The sequence below is a fragment of the Mobula hypostoma genome, assembly GCF_963921235.1.
Source record: "Mobula hypostoma chromosome 5 unlocalized genomic scaffold, sMobHyp1.1 SUPER_5_unloc_3, whole genome shotgun sequence".
NCBI lineage: Eukaryota > Metazoa > Chordata > Chondrichthyes > Myliobatiformes > Myliobatidae > Mobula > Mobula hypostoma.
In genome coordinates, this window is record NW_026948115.1 from 61,910 (window position 1) to 78,166 (window position 16,257).

Sequence of the window (16,257 nt, forward strand, 5' to 3'; positions counted from 1 at the left end):
CTAACACCACTTCCCTACTAACATGTATTTCGCTCAGTTCCTCCATCTCACTGGACCCTCTGTCCCTTACTATTTCTGGAAGATTATTTATGTCCTCCTTAGTGAAGACAGAACCAAAGTAATTATTCAATTGGTCTGCCATGTCCTTGCTCCCCATAATCAATTCACCTGTTTCTGTTTGCAGGGGACCTACATTTGTCTTTATCAGTCTTTTCCTTTTTACATATCTATAAAAGCTTTTACAGTCCGTTTTTATGTTCTCTGCCAGTTTTCTCTCATAATCTTTTTTCCCCTTCCTAATTAAGCCCTTTGTCCTCCTCTGCTGAACTCTGAATTTCTCCCAGTCCTCAGGTGAGCCACTTTCTCTGGCTAATTTGTATGCTACTTCTTTGGAATTGATACTATCCCTAATTTCTCTTGTCAGCCACGGGTGCACTACCTTCCTTGATTTATTCTTTTGCCAAACTGGGATGAACAATTGTTGTAGTTCATCCATGCAACCTTTAAATGCCTGCCATTGCATATCCACCGTCAATCCTTGAAGTGTCATTTGCCAGTCTATCTTAGCTAATTCATGTCTCATACCTTCAAAGTTACCCCTCTTTAAGTTCAGAACCTTTGTTTCTGAATTAACTACGTCACTCTCCATGTTAATGAAGAATTCCACCATATTATGGTCACTCTTACCCAAGGGGCCTCTCACGACAAGATCGCTAATTAACCCTTCCTCATTGCTCAAAACCCAGTCCAGAATAGCCTGCTCTCTAGTCGGTTCCTCGACATGTTGGTTCAAAAAACCATCCCGCATACATTCCAAGAAATCCTCTTCCTCAGCACCTTTACCAATTTGGTTCACCCAGTCTACATGTAGATTGAAGTCACCCATTATAACTGCTGTTCCTTTATTGCACACATTTCTAATTTCCTGTTTAATACCATCTCCGACCTCACTACTACTGTTAGGTGGCCTGTACACAACTCCCACCAGCGTCTTCTGCCCCTTAGTGTTACGCAGCTCTACCCATATCGATTCCACATCTTCCCGGCTTATGTCCTTCCTTTCTATTGCGTTAATCTCTTTTTTAACCAGCAACGCCACCCCACCTCCCCTTCCTTCGTGTCTATCCCTCCTGAATATTGAATATCCCTGAACGTTGAGCTCCCATCCCTGGTCACCCTGGAGCCATGTCTCTGTGATCCCAACTATATCATAATCATTAATAACAATCTGCACTTTCAATTCATCCACCTTATTACGAATGCTCCTTGCATTGACACATAAAGCCTTCAGGCACAAAATTGCTTGCAATACTTCAAGTGCAATCTGACTAACTCCTTAAAAAGCCTCAGCATTACATCCTTGCTTTTATATTCTAGTCCTCTTGAAATGAATGCTAACATTGCATTTGTCTTCCTTAGCACTGACTCAACCTGAAAGATTACTTTTAGGGAATCCTGCACGAGAACTCCCAAGCCCACTTGCACCTCTGATTTTTGAATTTTCTCCTTGCTTAAAAAATAGCCCGTGCCTTTATTCCTTCTACCTAAGTGCATGACCATACACTTCCCTTCTCTATATTCCATCTGTTACTTCTTTGCCCATCCTCCTAACCTGTCCAAGCCCTTTTGCAGACTTCCTGCTTCCTCACCACTACCTGCCCCTCCACCTATCTTCATATCATCTGCAAACTTGGCCACAAATCCGTAAATACTGCGTCACGGTTCATCCCAAGCAGCTGCATGCGAGAGACTTTCTGATCTCTCCACAGTTCCCATGGAGACACACCGAGATGGACATCAAGAGCGGTTGGAAGATCATCAACTCAATGAAAGTCACCCTTTGCCCTGCCCGAATGTTGGTCTGACCATAGTGGAATGCACTTTCCAGGCTGCAGGAGTGCGTGCTGGGGGACACACTGATGCTCTGTGCAGCCACTGCGAGGGCTTGATGGGGTAGCACCAGGCTTGTGAGTTGGGCCTGCGCTGGATTGCACAGAGCATTTGTATCTTAGCCTCTGGCTGAAGTATTCAGTATCACAGACCATGTTTGAGGGATCCACCCCTGAGACTCGTCCTCCAATCCAACCAAGGAATGAACTTCAGCACAACCAGCTATCCCAACTTTGTGAATGTGTCACTGAAATTCTTCCTAAATATATCCAACAAATGCAGGTGACCTGTTTCAATGAAATGGAGCTTCTTACCCATCCAGATGGCACAATACCTGGCCAACATTCCTGCGAGATCATACTGTGACGAAAGAGGGTTACAAAAAGTACACACAGACTAAGATGTTAACTGTCCTGTGCTGGCACCAGTGGGATCAGCAGTTGATCTGCCACCTGTCTTCAGGAGAAAGAGAGATAAATAAGACAATGGAGCAGCATTTGGAAATGTTAATGAAGAGACGAGAGAGTTTAACGGAAGGAGACACCGGTGTGGGTATAGTCAAGATCGGTTCCGTTTGAACCCTGAACTGTTTGAAGTGATGGACAGGCGATACCCCAGCAGGGGGATAAAAAGGGACAGGTTCGCTGAGGCAGGACACACACGACACCCGAGGTAACGAGACCCTGGAAGTGGTGCGCCTCCCACAAGTCGGTGGGAGTTTGCTTTGGAGGGCTGGTCGCGGGACCAAGCCATAGACGCACAGGGTGGAAAGGTACGATTGGCGGGAACCTGGTGTGTGTCCGCCCTTGCCTGGGTGCCAGTTTCACTGCAGAAGAACGACCGTATCTGGAACGGAGGGGTCACAGTCGGTGACCTCAGAAGACATTACAAAGGGCTTGCCCGAAAGCTGACTGCGAGGAATATCGAAGGTCTGTGTGGAAGCCGTTTGAATATTCATTCGCCTTCGCTCTCTCTCTCCTCCCCCCCCTCCCCCACCCCCGTCCAATGGCACGGCAGTGATTACGGTGAACTGAACTGAACTCAATTGAACTGAACTTTGCGTCACTTTGAAACTGGTCATTTACCCCTAGATGACAATAGAGCTTGATTGATCCTATTATCCTAGATCTGTGTACATGTGTGTTTATTCATTGCTAACCTGTTGCATTTATATCCTTACTATTAGAGTACTGTGTTGCTTATTTCTTTAATAAAACTTTCTTAGTTCCAGTAATCCAGACTCCAACTGAGTGGTCCATTTCTGCTGGTTTGGCAACCCAGTTACGGGGTACGTAACATAAGTGGGGTTCTTGTCCGCGATTTTGAACGCTAAATTTGGGACGGAGTAAATTGATTGGGTTAAAATTCCCGAAAGAAAGAAAAGGCAAACAGCAGAAATGGAGATTGAGGAATTTCTAAAGGCATCGACCTTGGAGGCATTAGAGGATGCCAGGAAATCGGAATTGATAGCTGTGGCCAAACGGTTGAATCTTGTTAAGGGGAAGTCGACAATGAGGAGAGAGGAGATACACAAAGCTATCGTAGAGCACTATGTATCTAAAGGTGTGTTTCCCCAAGGGGCGCTGGAGGTGGTGTCTATTGAAAAACCTGCTGGAGACGCAGTACAGGTGCAGCTTGAAAAACTGAGACTCGAGCACGAGTTCCGGGTATGGCAGCTAAACACGAAGAGAAAGAGAGGCAGAGGGAAAGGGAATTTGAGCTGGAGAAGTTAAAGATAAGGGCAGAGCAGGGGCCCGTGCCGAACCAAGGTGGAGGGTTCAGGGCGACCCAGGAGGTTAGGCTGGTTCCCCCATTTGACGATACCAATGTGGATCGGTACTTTCTCCATTTCGAAAAAGTTGCCACAAGTCAGGACTGGCCAAGGGATAAGTGGGCTGTTTTGCTTCAGAGTGTACTTAAAGGAAAAGCCCAACAAGCTTACTCAGCTTTGTCCGCGGAAGATGCCCAGATATATGAGGTGGTGAAAGAGGCCATCCTCAGGATTTATGAGTTGGTCCCGGAGGCATAACGGCAGAGGTTCCGGATTGCGAGGAAGCAGTGGGGCCGCACGTATTTAGAGTTTGCCCGTGAGATGCAGACATATTGTGAGCATTGATGCACCTCGAAGGGGGTAGATGGGGATTATGACAGACTGCTACAGCTGATCCTGATTGAGCAGTTTAAAGGTTGTGTCCCTGAGGGTATGAGACCCTACCTAGATGAGAAAGAGGCAGCCACGTTAGCCACAACTGCTAAGTTAGCGAATGAGTACGCGTTGACGCATAAAATGAAGTTTGCCCCGAGTAAAGGCTACCAGAAGGGTAGTCAGGACGGCGGGGAGAGCCCGCCAGAAAAGTCAGAAAATAAGCCGGGGACTAGTGAGAAGGATAAGGTAGACCGGGAGCAGTCTGGTAGGAAGTCTCCTGGGGTCGTCTGTTATAATTGTGGGAAAGTCGGACACTTTGTGTCCAGGTGCTTTGCCCCAAAGAAGGAGATGGGAAAAGGAAAAATGGCGATTTTGACTGGCTGTATCGAGCTGTTAAGCGAACCGCTAGGGAAGGACAGGTCTGCCAAAGTTCAGAAAGGGCGCGAGAGGTTTATCTCGGCCGGATTGGTGTCGGTGAAGGAGGGGTTAAACCCAGTTCCAGTGCGGATCTGGAGAGACACGGGAGCATGTCAGTCATTGATATTGAAGAGTGTATTAGAGTTTAGTTCAGAGACCCAGACTGGGGAGGTCAAGGTCAAAGGTATTGGGGAAGGGACAGAGGCAGTCCCTTTGCACCAGATACACCTACAAAGCAACTTGGTCTCTGGACTAGTCACAATCGGGGTGAGGTCCGAATTACCGATGAAAGGCGTGGAAGTCTTACTCGGTAATGACCTCGCGGGGGGGGGGGAATTGTGTTCCCAGCCGTGAGACTGACAAGTCAGCCTGCCAGCATTGAGGCCCCGCCCATGGACTCACAGGTTCATCACGGGACTGCGGTAGTAAATTTAGCTGAGACATTTCTACCAGCCTTGTACCAGGAGGAGGTAGAAAGTGAAAAGAAGGAGTGTAGTGAAACGGGAGGAAATGAGGGAACTGGGGCAGACTTAGCATTAGTCAGGAAGGAATTTGAACAGGCGCAGAAGCTGATGGTTTCGGCGGAGACAGCTCTCTCTGAAGCAGCATTAAAAAGAGAGCCAGTAGGCTATTATGTGAAGGGGGAGGTGTTAAGGAAGGAAGGGAGACCAAGTACCACAGATGAGGAATGGGGGATGGTGCCAAAAATCTCTGGGGATGAGATTTTTAACCTGGCCCACCAGGTACCCCTCGGTGGACATTTTGAGGTGCTGAAGGAAACAGTCGGCGGAATCATGAAAGAGGTTTACTGGCTGCACAGGAGGAAGGATGTTATTGATTATTGCAGGCGCGAACTGAGAGGGTCACAGACTTTTGATATGCTAACAAACCTAGTCGGTGTTAGCGCAGAAATCAATGAAGCTAGGGTGCCACCTGAGAAGGGAAAAACCCATTTTGAAAAGATGAGTATGGTGCCGACTAGATGGGAGATGTCTATTGTGTTGACCCGTTTTGCTGATAAGGTCTCTCACCTAACCCCCGAACAAAGCGGGCCATTGATAAAGCTAATTAATCAGCACTCGCACATAGGTCTAGATGTCCCGAGGCGATGCAAAGAACTGGGACGTTGGGTGGTGTTTGACACGCTAGGTCAGCCTAGTGAGCAACACTCCTATAGAGTGAGTAATTCAGTGATGAAAGGGCTAACGAGCACAGAAGTGTATATGGGCGATGTAATACGGCTGTCTGAAGCCAGCTTGATAGTGAACCTTGAAAAAACTGAGCTCGGCCACATGAAGGTCACTTATCTGGGAATTGTGGTAACACAGGGGCAGCTGGCAGCGATGCAAGCTACAGTGCAGGCTATCTCTGACATCCCAACCCCAACAGACAAGAGGGCCTTCAGAATGCTCTTGGAGATGGTGCGGTACTGTAGGAAGTTTTGCAATAACTTTGCGGTTACTACCCCTCCCCCTCCTACTAAGCCCTTGCGTAAGAAAAGTAAGTCAGGATGGGACGACCCTTGTTATTGTGGTCCGGGATGAAACCCAATGAGAGGTTACACTGATCGCAATTCATCAGTGTTTTCGGCCACTATGAAGTTTGCTAAGTTGGAGCCTGGTTTAGGGGATTATTAAAAATTACACATATAAAAGGAACGGAAAATGTGATTGCTGACTGTCTGTCAAGGTGTTGACAACTTAAAATTCTCTGTATTAGCCAAATAGCTGATGAAGATATATATTTGTGTGTATCTAATAATGTATTCATGTTTGTAATTTTTACCCCGGTAAAAATCCTTAAAGGTGAGGGGTGTGACAAAGGAGGGTTACAAAAAGTACACATAGACTAAGATGTTAACTGTCCTGTGCTATCACCAGTGGGATCAACAGTTGATCTGCCACCTGTCTTCAGGAGAAAGAGAGATAAATAAGACAATGGAGCAGCATTTGGAAATGTTAATGAAGAGACGAGAGAGTTTAACGGAAGGAGACACCAGTGTGGGTATAGTCAAGATCGGTTCCGTTTGAACCCTGAACTGTTTGAAGTGTGATGGACAGGCGATACCCCAGCAGGGTGATAAAAAGGGACAGGTTCGCTAAGGCAGGACACACACGACACCACGAGGTAACGAGACCCTGGAAGTGGTGCGCCTCCCACAAGTCGGTGGGAGTTTGTTTTGGAGGGCTGGTCGCGGGACCAAGCCATAGACGCACAGGGTGGAAAGGTACGATCGGCGGGAACCTGGTGTGTGTGTCCACCCTTGCCTGGGTGCTGGGTTCACCGCGGAAGAACGATCGTATCTGACACGGAGGGGTCACAGTCGGTGACTTCAGAAGACATTACAAAGGGCTCGCCCGAAAGCTGACTGCGAGGAATATCGAAGGTCTGTGTGGAAGCCATTTGAATATTCATTCACCTCCGCTCTCTCTCTCTCCCCCCCCCCCCACCTCCGTCCAATGGCACGGCAGTGATTACGGTGAACTGAACTGAACTCAATTGAACTGAACTTTGCGTCACTTTGAAACTGGTCATTTACCCCTAGACGACGATAGAGCTTGATTGATCCTATTATCCTAGATCTGTGTACGTGTGTGTTTATTCATTGCTAACCTGTTGCATTTATATCCTTACTATTAGAGTACTGTGTTGCTTATTTCTTTAATAAAACTTTCTTAGTTCCAGTAATCCAGACTCCAACTGAGTGGTCCATTTCTGCTGGTTTGGCAACCCAGTTACGGGGTACGTAACAATACCAATGGCCAATTTAAGTTACTTGCTGATCATAATTTGTGATCATATACATCCTGCTTTATCTGCGGTTTAACCCTTGTTACACTGAAGAATTGACTCACCTGGATTCCTTCATTCCTTTGTTTCAAGCTGCAAACTGGTATGAGAGAGAGATTTGGGCTATGTATGGTGATTTCTTGGCTAACCACCCAGATCTAAGAAGAATACTCACATACTATGGATTTGAAGGCCATCCTTTGCTCAAAGACTTTCTTTCCACTGTCTGGTTATGTGGAGGTACGTTAATGATGATGAGGTAAAATGTGTGGTCGCTGAGCTCACTGAACTTAGCAGGGAATTCCAAAAATTTGATGTCAATATCCCATGGGAACTTTTCCCAGCACATCGTAAACTAATTGAACTGCCAAAACTGGACAGGAGGCGCAAAGGCCATGACTAAGTGAACAAAATCAGCTAAATCTTTAGTAAAGCTCGCTTTTCCAATCGAGCTAAGTAGCTGTTTTTTTTGTAAAGCCCAATGGTTTGTGCAATATTTATGTAAATGAAAGTATATGTAAGTTTTGGGCAAAAAAGGACCTCAGTGCTTCTGCTCATGGAGACAGAGGGGCCAGGTTGGGTGAGAAAGCTCCTCAGTTATTGTAGTACAGTTGTATTCTGCCCTCAGAGGCCACATAGAAATGTTATTGAAAACGAATTGTCTATGAATGTGAAAATGAAAAGGTATTGTTCATTTTATTCTTGTACAGATACATTATTATGAATTACGTTCATAAAAGAAAACACAATTCTGTGTGAAGAGATCGAAAGCAGGTATCACGTCCTTTCCTCCTCCCCATCCTACTTCCACCCACCCTTCCTCTTCCTCCATTTCCCTAAATACTCTTCTCCGTGGTCTCCACCACGGCCCGGCCCCATCACTTTGGTCCCGGCCTGTCCCCGTCGTCCCGCCCCCGTTTCCATGGTCCCGGCCTGTCCCCCGTCGTCCCGCCCCCCGTTTCCATGGTCCCGGCCTGTCCCCCGTCGTCCCGCCCCCGTTTCCATGGTCCCGGCCTGTCTCCAAGGCCCCGCCCCCCTCACTCTGGCCCCGCCCGTACTGCCGGCCGCTGTGAAAGTGAAACCCGGGTGCGGCCGCGGAGAGCGGGGTCTCGCCGTCATTTCCATGGTAGGTTCGTTACTGACGGTCGGTGGGGGACTGGCCGCAGTTTATTAAAGAGGGTGCACAGGGTCGGAGGCTGGACCGGAGACGTGTTTTGGCGATCGGTGGCCGGGATGTAAACGCGGGAGCTGGTGGAGGTGGAGGGCAGACCTTGGGGCGGGAGGGGTGGGGAGTCCTTGGGGGAGGGGGGTCCTTGGGCAGTGGGACTGGGGTATCTGTGTGGTTCTGTCGCGGTTACCCGTCACGTTAGTGAGTATGGATGTTTCTGTCATTCCAGGACTCGCTGCAGTGAGTGGCTGATAGGGACCTGGCTCTGCCGAGACTGTTAACAATTATCAGCTCTGATGGCCAACATGAGGTTAATTTGCCAGCCTCTGCTGATCCTTGCAGCCGCTGATATCGGTCTGCTCGTCGTCCTGCAGTCGCTGCCCTTTCTCAGTCCTCTACACAACTGGCTCTGTCTCATCCGCGTCTCCGCGCTGACTGGGCTGTCCCTGGGGAACCTGTTTAAGGGGCATGAGAGGAGGGAGCTAGTTCCATACCTCGGGACTTTGTGTCTCCTGCTGCCTGTGCTGGGGACAGTCCAGGAGCTGTTGGAGAGGGGTCATCGCAACCACATGTACAACTGGGTTTTCCTGTTCCTGACTCATGTGGCTTCCGCCCTCGCAATGGGTTTCTGGACAACCTTTCTGCCTGTTAGTCCAGCCAGTGAAAAAGTTCAAGACACTGCTGAGAAACAGAAATCCAAAGCCACAATCCGCAAACTCCTCTCTTATTCCAAGCCTGACATCTTCTACCTCTTGGGAGCTTTCTGTTTCCTGACAATTGCAGTATTCAGTGAGTATTCTGATCTGTGTAAACACCCACAGCTTTGATGTTCAAAAAGTTTAACAATATACTGGTATCTTGTGACAAAACCTAACAGTTTGATTTAGAAATATTATAAATGCAGTGAATGGCTTCAATTAATTAAAAAAAGCTTTAAAAATTACTTCTCCTAAGTCCTGATAAGTGTATAGGATTCCTTCCTTAATAGTAACTATCAGGCTGAATTGATTCTAATCCTGTTTCTACAACTTTCTTGAGGGGGGAGGATGGTTTCTGTTGTTTGAACCCTCCAGTCTTCAGGTTCAGATGGCACCCATGGGGTCAGGAACAATCAATAATAATTGTAAACATTACTTTGCAATTCTGCTGGTTTTAAGATGTAATGAAAAAATTAATCAATCAAAAAATGGAAGGCAGAGGAAATTAAGTGATAGAACAGCTAATTTCCAAATTTGTGGAAAAAGGTTGGGTTTCAAAATCTAATCTAATCAGCTATCACAATTTTGGAGCAGGCTATGGCCGAGGGAAAGCCTAGTACACACCCTGAAAGTCAAAGCCTATGACCCTATAGAAGTATATAAAATCAGGAGTGGCTGAGGTCCAGTCAATGCACTCAGATTTTGTTCCTCATGGAAAGGGAATCAAAAACTAGAGGGCAAAGATGTCAAAATGAGCTGAGAGGCAATTTCTTCTCCCAGTGGCTGCTGCGTATGTGAAATGAGCTGTCAGAGGAAGTAGCTGAGGCAGGTACACAAACAACATTTGAAAGACCAAAGCAACACTTTCAGTACGCTGGATGAACTCAGCAGGTCTACCCCCTCCCCCAGCTCCCTCATGGTTCCGCCTCCTTCTTCTACCACCCATTGTTTTCAGGGCTATGACGTCAATGCTTCCCCTCTCCCACCCCTTTGTCTTTCAAATTACTGGTCTTTCAACTGAAGCTACAAGCATTCTTCAAATCCTTCCCCATCTTTCATTCTTCAGTCCTGACGAAGGGTTCCGGCCCGAAACATCGACTCATCATTTCTAACTGTTGCTGCCCGACCTACTGAGTTCATCCAGCGTACTGAAAGTGTTGCTTTGATCTTTTACAGCATCTGCAGATTATTTTGTGTTAACATTTGAAAGACACTTGGACAGCTACATGCATTGGAAAACACAGGGATAAGGGCTAAATGTGGAAAAGTGGGACTGGTTTGGATGTGCATCTTGGTCAGCATTGATCATTTGGGCCGAAGGGCCGGTTTCTGTGCTGTATGATTCTGTGTATGACATTGTTTGTCATCTCAAAATCTGTCATGTGTCACATTCGTATGGCTAAGATTGTTTTTGTTATGTTCAATTTCCAGGCCAGACATTTATCCCATATTACACAGGAAGAGTTATCGATATCCTGAGCAATAAGTACAAGACATCAGCGTTTCGCAACGCCATCTTACTGATGTGTTTAGCCTCGGTCGTGAGGTAAGTGTCTGAACACTAAGTGAAATAAGAGCCACACTCAGGTTGGAGGAACAACACCTTATATTCCGTCTGGGTAGCCTCCAACCTGATGGCATGAACATTGACTTCTCTAACTTCCGCTAGGCCCCACCTCCCCCTCGTACCCCTCTGTTACTTATTTTTATACACACATTCTTTCTCTCACTCTCCTTTTTCTCCCTCTGTCCCTCTGAATATACCTCTTGCCCATCCTCTGGGTCACCCCCCCCCCCCCGTCTTTCTTCCCGGACCTCCTGTCCCATGATCCTCTCGTATCCCCTTTTGCCTATCACCTGTCCAGCTCTTGGCTCTATCCCTCCCCCTCCTGTCTTCTCCTATCATTTTGCATCTCCCCCTCCCCCTCCAACTTTCAAATCCCTTACTCACTCTTCCTTCAGTTAGTCCTGACGAAGGGTCTCGGCCTGAAACGTCGACTGCGCCTCTTCCTATAGATGCTGCTTGGCCTGCTGCGTTCACCAGCAACTTTGATGTGTGTTGCTTGAATTTCCAGCATCTGCAGAATTCCTGTTGTTTGAAGTGAAATAATCTAGATGGTTACACTGCTTTATACAGTGATACTGACATTGTATAGTCTCTGCCTCACCCTCCCCTCAGGCAATGTGTCCCAGATTCCAATCATCCTTTAGGTGAGAAAATTCCTCAGTTCAATTAACCAACCGATGCACATCACTCTGTAGCCTGAGGCTTCTCCTCATTATCAATGCCACAGTAAATTACAGTGTCATCTCTAAATTTAGTAATCATATCTCCTTCATTCGTTTTTAAAATCATCAATGCATGTAAACAACAGTAAGGATCCCAGCCGCGGTAAACAACTGGTCACTGGCTTCTAATCACAAAATAAAACCTCTGTCATTACCCTCTGTCTCCAGTCACCAAGCAAATTTTGATCCAATTTTCCCACTTGCCCTGACTCTAACCTTTTTGGCCAAGTCTCCCAAGTGGGACCTCGTTAAAAGCTTTACTGAAGTCCAAATTCACCAGATCACTGTACTGCCTTCAATGATTTTTTAAAAAGAGAATTTATTAATTAAGTCGATTGGAGGGGATCTCCCACATTAACAAAGCCATGCTGACTACCAATGATGAACTGGCCTTTCAAAGTGTAGATATTTTCAATAAATTCCTTTTCCAAAGTCCAAAGTAAATTAATTATCAAAGTACATGTGTGTCAGTTAGATTCATTTTCCTGCAGGCATTTGCAATAAATAGAAAGAAACATAATAGAATCAATGAAAGCACAGAGAAAGGCAGACAACCAATGTGCAAAAGACAACAAATTATGCAATTACAAAAAAAAGCAATAATAATAATACATAAGTGTTAAATATGGAAACCACGAGTTGTAGGGTATTCAAAAGTGAGTTTAGTGTTGGGATGATTGAAGTTATCCCCTCTGGTTCAAGATCCTGATGGTTGAGGGTATTTACTCTTGAACCTGGTCGTGTGGGACTGGGGGCTCCTGTACCTCCTTGCTGATGGCAGTAGAAAGAAGAGAACATGGCCGGGATGGTGGGGATCCTCAATGATCAATGCTGCTTTCCTATAACAACACTCTTTCTAAATGGACTTATAGAGGAAAAAGTTCAAATCGCATCATGGCTATGGAATTTAAATTTAGATTACCTTGAATTTTAAGCTGAATAAACGCTATTAAGGTTAAGCACAAAACTACCATTCTGTTTTATTTAAAACCCTATCTGGTTGTTTTAAGAATGGGCAAAGGGCAACTGCTGATCCACCATTGTGGTAAAACGTTATGTTAAAGAGCAAAAACTTCTGTATAAGGTGAAATAATTGAATTAAAATGTTGATTTATTCTCTCCAGCTCTCTTTCTGCTGGATGCCGAGGAGGTCTGTTTATGCTCACATTTGCCCGACTTAACAAACGGATCCGGAGTCTTCTTTTCAAATCCTTGACCTGTCAGGAAATTGGATTTTTCGAGAGCACCCACACAGGTAGGCTCTGTCCAGAGTTCGTCATGCCTACAATGACATCATCAGAAGTATTCATGTTCTCTCTTGTTCAAATAGGTGAAATCATATCCCGTCTGTCCACGGACACAACAGTGATGAGTCGCTCTATTGCTGCAAATGTCAACATCTTCCTTCGGAGTTTCGTAAACACTGTCGGCATGTACTTCTTCATGTTCAAGATCTCCTGGCAACTCACTTTGCTAACGTTTATTGAGTCTCCTCTAACTGGAGCAGCGCATAAGTTGTACAACAAATATTATCAGGTACTTAATTTTATGCAGTGAGATATGTGATTTGAGAATCAATACTGGGCTGAATTTAACCATTTTATCTGTACTGGCTCCTTGTAAGAGCAATCCAGGCAATCCCACACCCCACAACATTGAAATTCAGTCCTTTCAGATACTATTCCGTAAAATGGAATGTGCCTTCACCATTCCACCAGCAATATATTCCTGGTTTCACCCATTGGCTGTGCTTCAAATTTGGTTATTCTGACAATTACCTTCATTCTGTGTTTCCAAGTTCTTTATTTTGTCTGTCAGTAGGAGACTGTGTGGGGCAGACAGCATTTCTCAGGATATTTTACTAACCTACTGTTGAAATGTTAGGCTCTGGCAAAGGAGGTCCAGGATTCGATGGCAAAGTCAGACCAGGAGGCAGCTGAAGTCATTTCTTCTATCAAAACCGTGAAGAGCTTTGCAACAGAAGAAGAAGAAGCAAAACGTTATCTCACAAAACTTTTAAATACACAAAATCTAAAAATCAAGCGGGACTTTATCCGAGTTGTCTACTTGCTGTTCCGGAGGGTGAGTGAACTTGTGCAATGAGATGTGTCTGATATGCACGGGGTGGGGGTGGGAACGGGGTGCTTTAGTCAACCTTTCAGTAGCCCCTTAAACTCTCAGCCACTCCGTTATGAGGAGCGATGGCTTTGAAGTTATTTGGTGTTGTACAACAATCCCAAGTAAGGGGTAATAATGGATTTTGTAGATCATGATGATGATGGTGGATCACAGAAAATGTTACTTGACAAATCAAGGATTGAGTACAGGAGATGGGATGTTATGTTGAAGTTGTTTTAGACATTGGTGGAGTCTAATTTGGAGTATCATGTGCAGTTTTAGTCACCTACCTACAGGGCAGACAAAAACAAGACTGGAGGAGTACAGAGAAAACTTACAAGGATGTTGCCGGGACTTGAGGTCCTGAGTTATAAGGTAAAATGTTTAAGAGGAACATCAGGGGAAGCTCCTTCACTCAGAGGGTCGTGAGAGTGTGGGACAAACTGCCAGTGCAAGTGGTGCATGCGAGCTCGATTTCAACGTTTAAGAGAAGTTTGGATAGGTACTTGGATGGTAGGGGTATGGAGGGCTATGGTCCCAGTGCAGGTCAATGGGAGTGGCAGTTTAAATGGTCTGGCATGGACTAGATGGGCCAAAGGGCTTGTTTCTGTGCTGTACTTTTCTATGACTCTATAAATAGGCAAAGTGTTGGTGAGAAGTTAGTGTAGACCGGATTCTCTCAAGATAGCCAGGTGCTGATGGAATAGCAGCTATTGCAGTTTTGTAAACGGTGATAATTTCAGAGTGTTGTCCATTTCAGTTCCTCTGGGTGCCTTAGTTTTATGTAATCTGCAGAGGTGACCACCTAGTTAGATTTGGTGCTGTTGCCGGCTTTTGATCTGGGCTCTAGATTTAATTGGTTTTATTTGTGCTATTCACTTGTAACTTCCATGTCCTTGTCTGCCTCATTAATTAATGCAACATCTTACCCCCACCAAATTACAGTATGTATACTTGCTTTAGTTTAAATGCTTATAATTATTTTTGGTCTTCTTTCAGCTCCTCCAACTGCTTATGCACATCTTTATACTGTACTGTGGGAAGGAATTAATCGAAAGTGGTTACATGACTGTGGGAAGTCTGGTCTCCTTTATGCTTTATCAAACAGATGTTGGCGCTTATATTCAGGTGAGTTACTTCCTCAAAGTAAGATTAATTCTCTCCCTCCATCCCTACTTCCTCCTCATCCATGATCATTAGCCTTCTCCTCAGCCACAAACCTCAGAACATTGGCTAGACCACCTTCAGAGTACTTTGTGCAGTTCTGGTCGCCATGCTGTGGAAGAATGTGATTGCAGTGGAGAGAGTGTGGAGATTCACCAGGATTTTGCCTGGGATGCAGTGTTTCAGTTATGAGACGAGACTGGAGAGGCTGAGTTTGTTTTCTTTGGAGTGGAGTAGTCCTGACGGGTGTACCTTACTGTCCACCCTGTGTAAATCCCCTTCCTCATAAACAATCTTTCTCTCAAACAATGTTTAGAGCAAAAGAGCATGAGAACATAGAATGTGGAAGAGTACAGCAGAGGACCTGGCCCTTTCACCCATGGTGCTGTGCCAAACTGATTAAACTGCCCACCTAAACTAATCCATATCCATATCCCTCTGTTCACTGCACATTCACGTGGCTAAAAGCCTCCATGGACCCTTGTGTGACGGTGTTGGCCCATGGCATTAAAAAGGTTGGGGACCTCTACTCTGGAACATCTTTATCACATCTGCCTCCACCAGCCTCTCAGGCACTCACTACTCTCTAATAAAGACAATTTTGTTGAACTCATCCCCCTTTGCCTTAATGAAATGCAGTTGAACTATAACAAGCTGACCTAAGTTAGGCAAATCACTAAATGAATCATAATTAATTCAAAACACATACTTTATTGTCCCAACATAAATATCCAGTAAATTTCTACTCTGTCACTTGGGAGAAAAAAAACACCATTCCCTTTTCTCAGTTGCACTCCGGGTGAGGCTTTCCATTCCAAAACATTGGTGATATCCTCCTCATTCAAAGAATTGGGTTTCCCTTCATCTACTATTGATGCTGTGCTCACTTGCATCTTCTCCATTTCCTGGATATCCACCCTCACTCCAAATTCGTGCTGCCATAACCGGGATAGAGTTCCACTTGTCCTTACCTACCACCCCACGAGCCTCTGTATCTAGAATATCATTCTCTGTAATGTCCGCCATCTTCAACAGGATCCTACCACTGAAGACATCTTTCTCTCCCTCTTCCAATCCTCCCTATATGACTGTCTTATCCATTCATTCCTCCCCACTGATTACCCTCCTGGTACTTATCACTGCAAGAAGGACAAGTGTTACACCTGCCCCTCCTCTCTCACCACCATTCAGGGCCCTCACCAGTTCTTCCAGGTGAGGCAACACTTCACCTGCAAGTCTTTTTTGTGTCATCTACTGTATCCCTCCTCCCAGTGCAGCCTCCTCTACGCCAGTGAGACCTGGCACACAGTAGATTAGGGGACTGCTTCGTCAACAAAGTTGCTGGTGAACGCAGCAGGCCAGGCAGCATCTCTAGGAAGAGGTACAGTCGACGTTTCGGGCCGAGACCCTTCGTCAGCACATTTCTGTTTTAGTCCTGACAAAGGGTCTCGGCCCGAAACGTCGACTGCACCTCTTCCTAGAGATGCTGCCTGGCCTGCTGCGTTCACCAGCAACTTTTATGTGTGTTGCTTGAATTTCCAGCATCTGCAGATTTCCTCGTGACTGCTTCATCAAGC

General features: G+C 45.8%; 1 protein-coding gene and 1 pseudogene across 1 annotated transcript in view; both read left to right on the plus strand.

Moving 5' to 3' along the window:
- Nucleotides 1–1,790: 1,790 nt before the first annotated feature.
- On the plus strand, nucleotides 1,791–7,492 carry LOC134341120 (NADH dehydrogenase [ubiquinone] iron-sulfur protein 3, mitochondrial-like; annotated as a pseudogene).
- A 798-nt stretch (nucleotides 7,493–8,290) lies between these two features.
- The window catches only part of LOC134341126 (ABC-type oligopeptide transporter ABCB9-like), a 32,054-nt gene continuing 24,087 nt past the window's right edge, over nucleotides 8,291–16,257 (plus strand). The window contains exons 1-7 of the mRNA XM_063038899.1: nucleotides 8,291–8,369; nucleotides 8,641–9,200; nucleotides 10,541–10,655; nucleotides 12,523–12,653; nucleotides 12,729–12,934; nucleotides 13,283–13,480; nucleotides 14,516–14,644. Of these exons, the coding sequence (XP_062894969.1) occupies nucleotides 8,708–9,200; nucleotides 10,541–10,655; nucleotides 12,523–12,653; nucleotides 12,729–12,934; nucleotides 13,283–13,480; nucleotides 14,516–14,644 (1,272 nt within the window). The 5' untranslated portion in view covers nucleotides 8,291–8,369; nucleotides 8,641–8,707. The remainder of the gene's footprint in view (nucleotides 8,370–8,640; nucleotides 9,201–10,540; nucleotides 10,656–12,522; nucleotides 12,654–12,728; nucleotides 12,935–13,282; nucleotides 13,481–14,515; nucleotides 14,645–16,257) is intronic.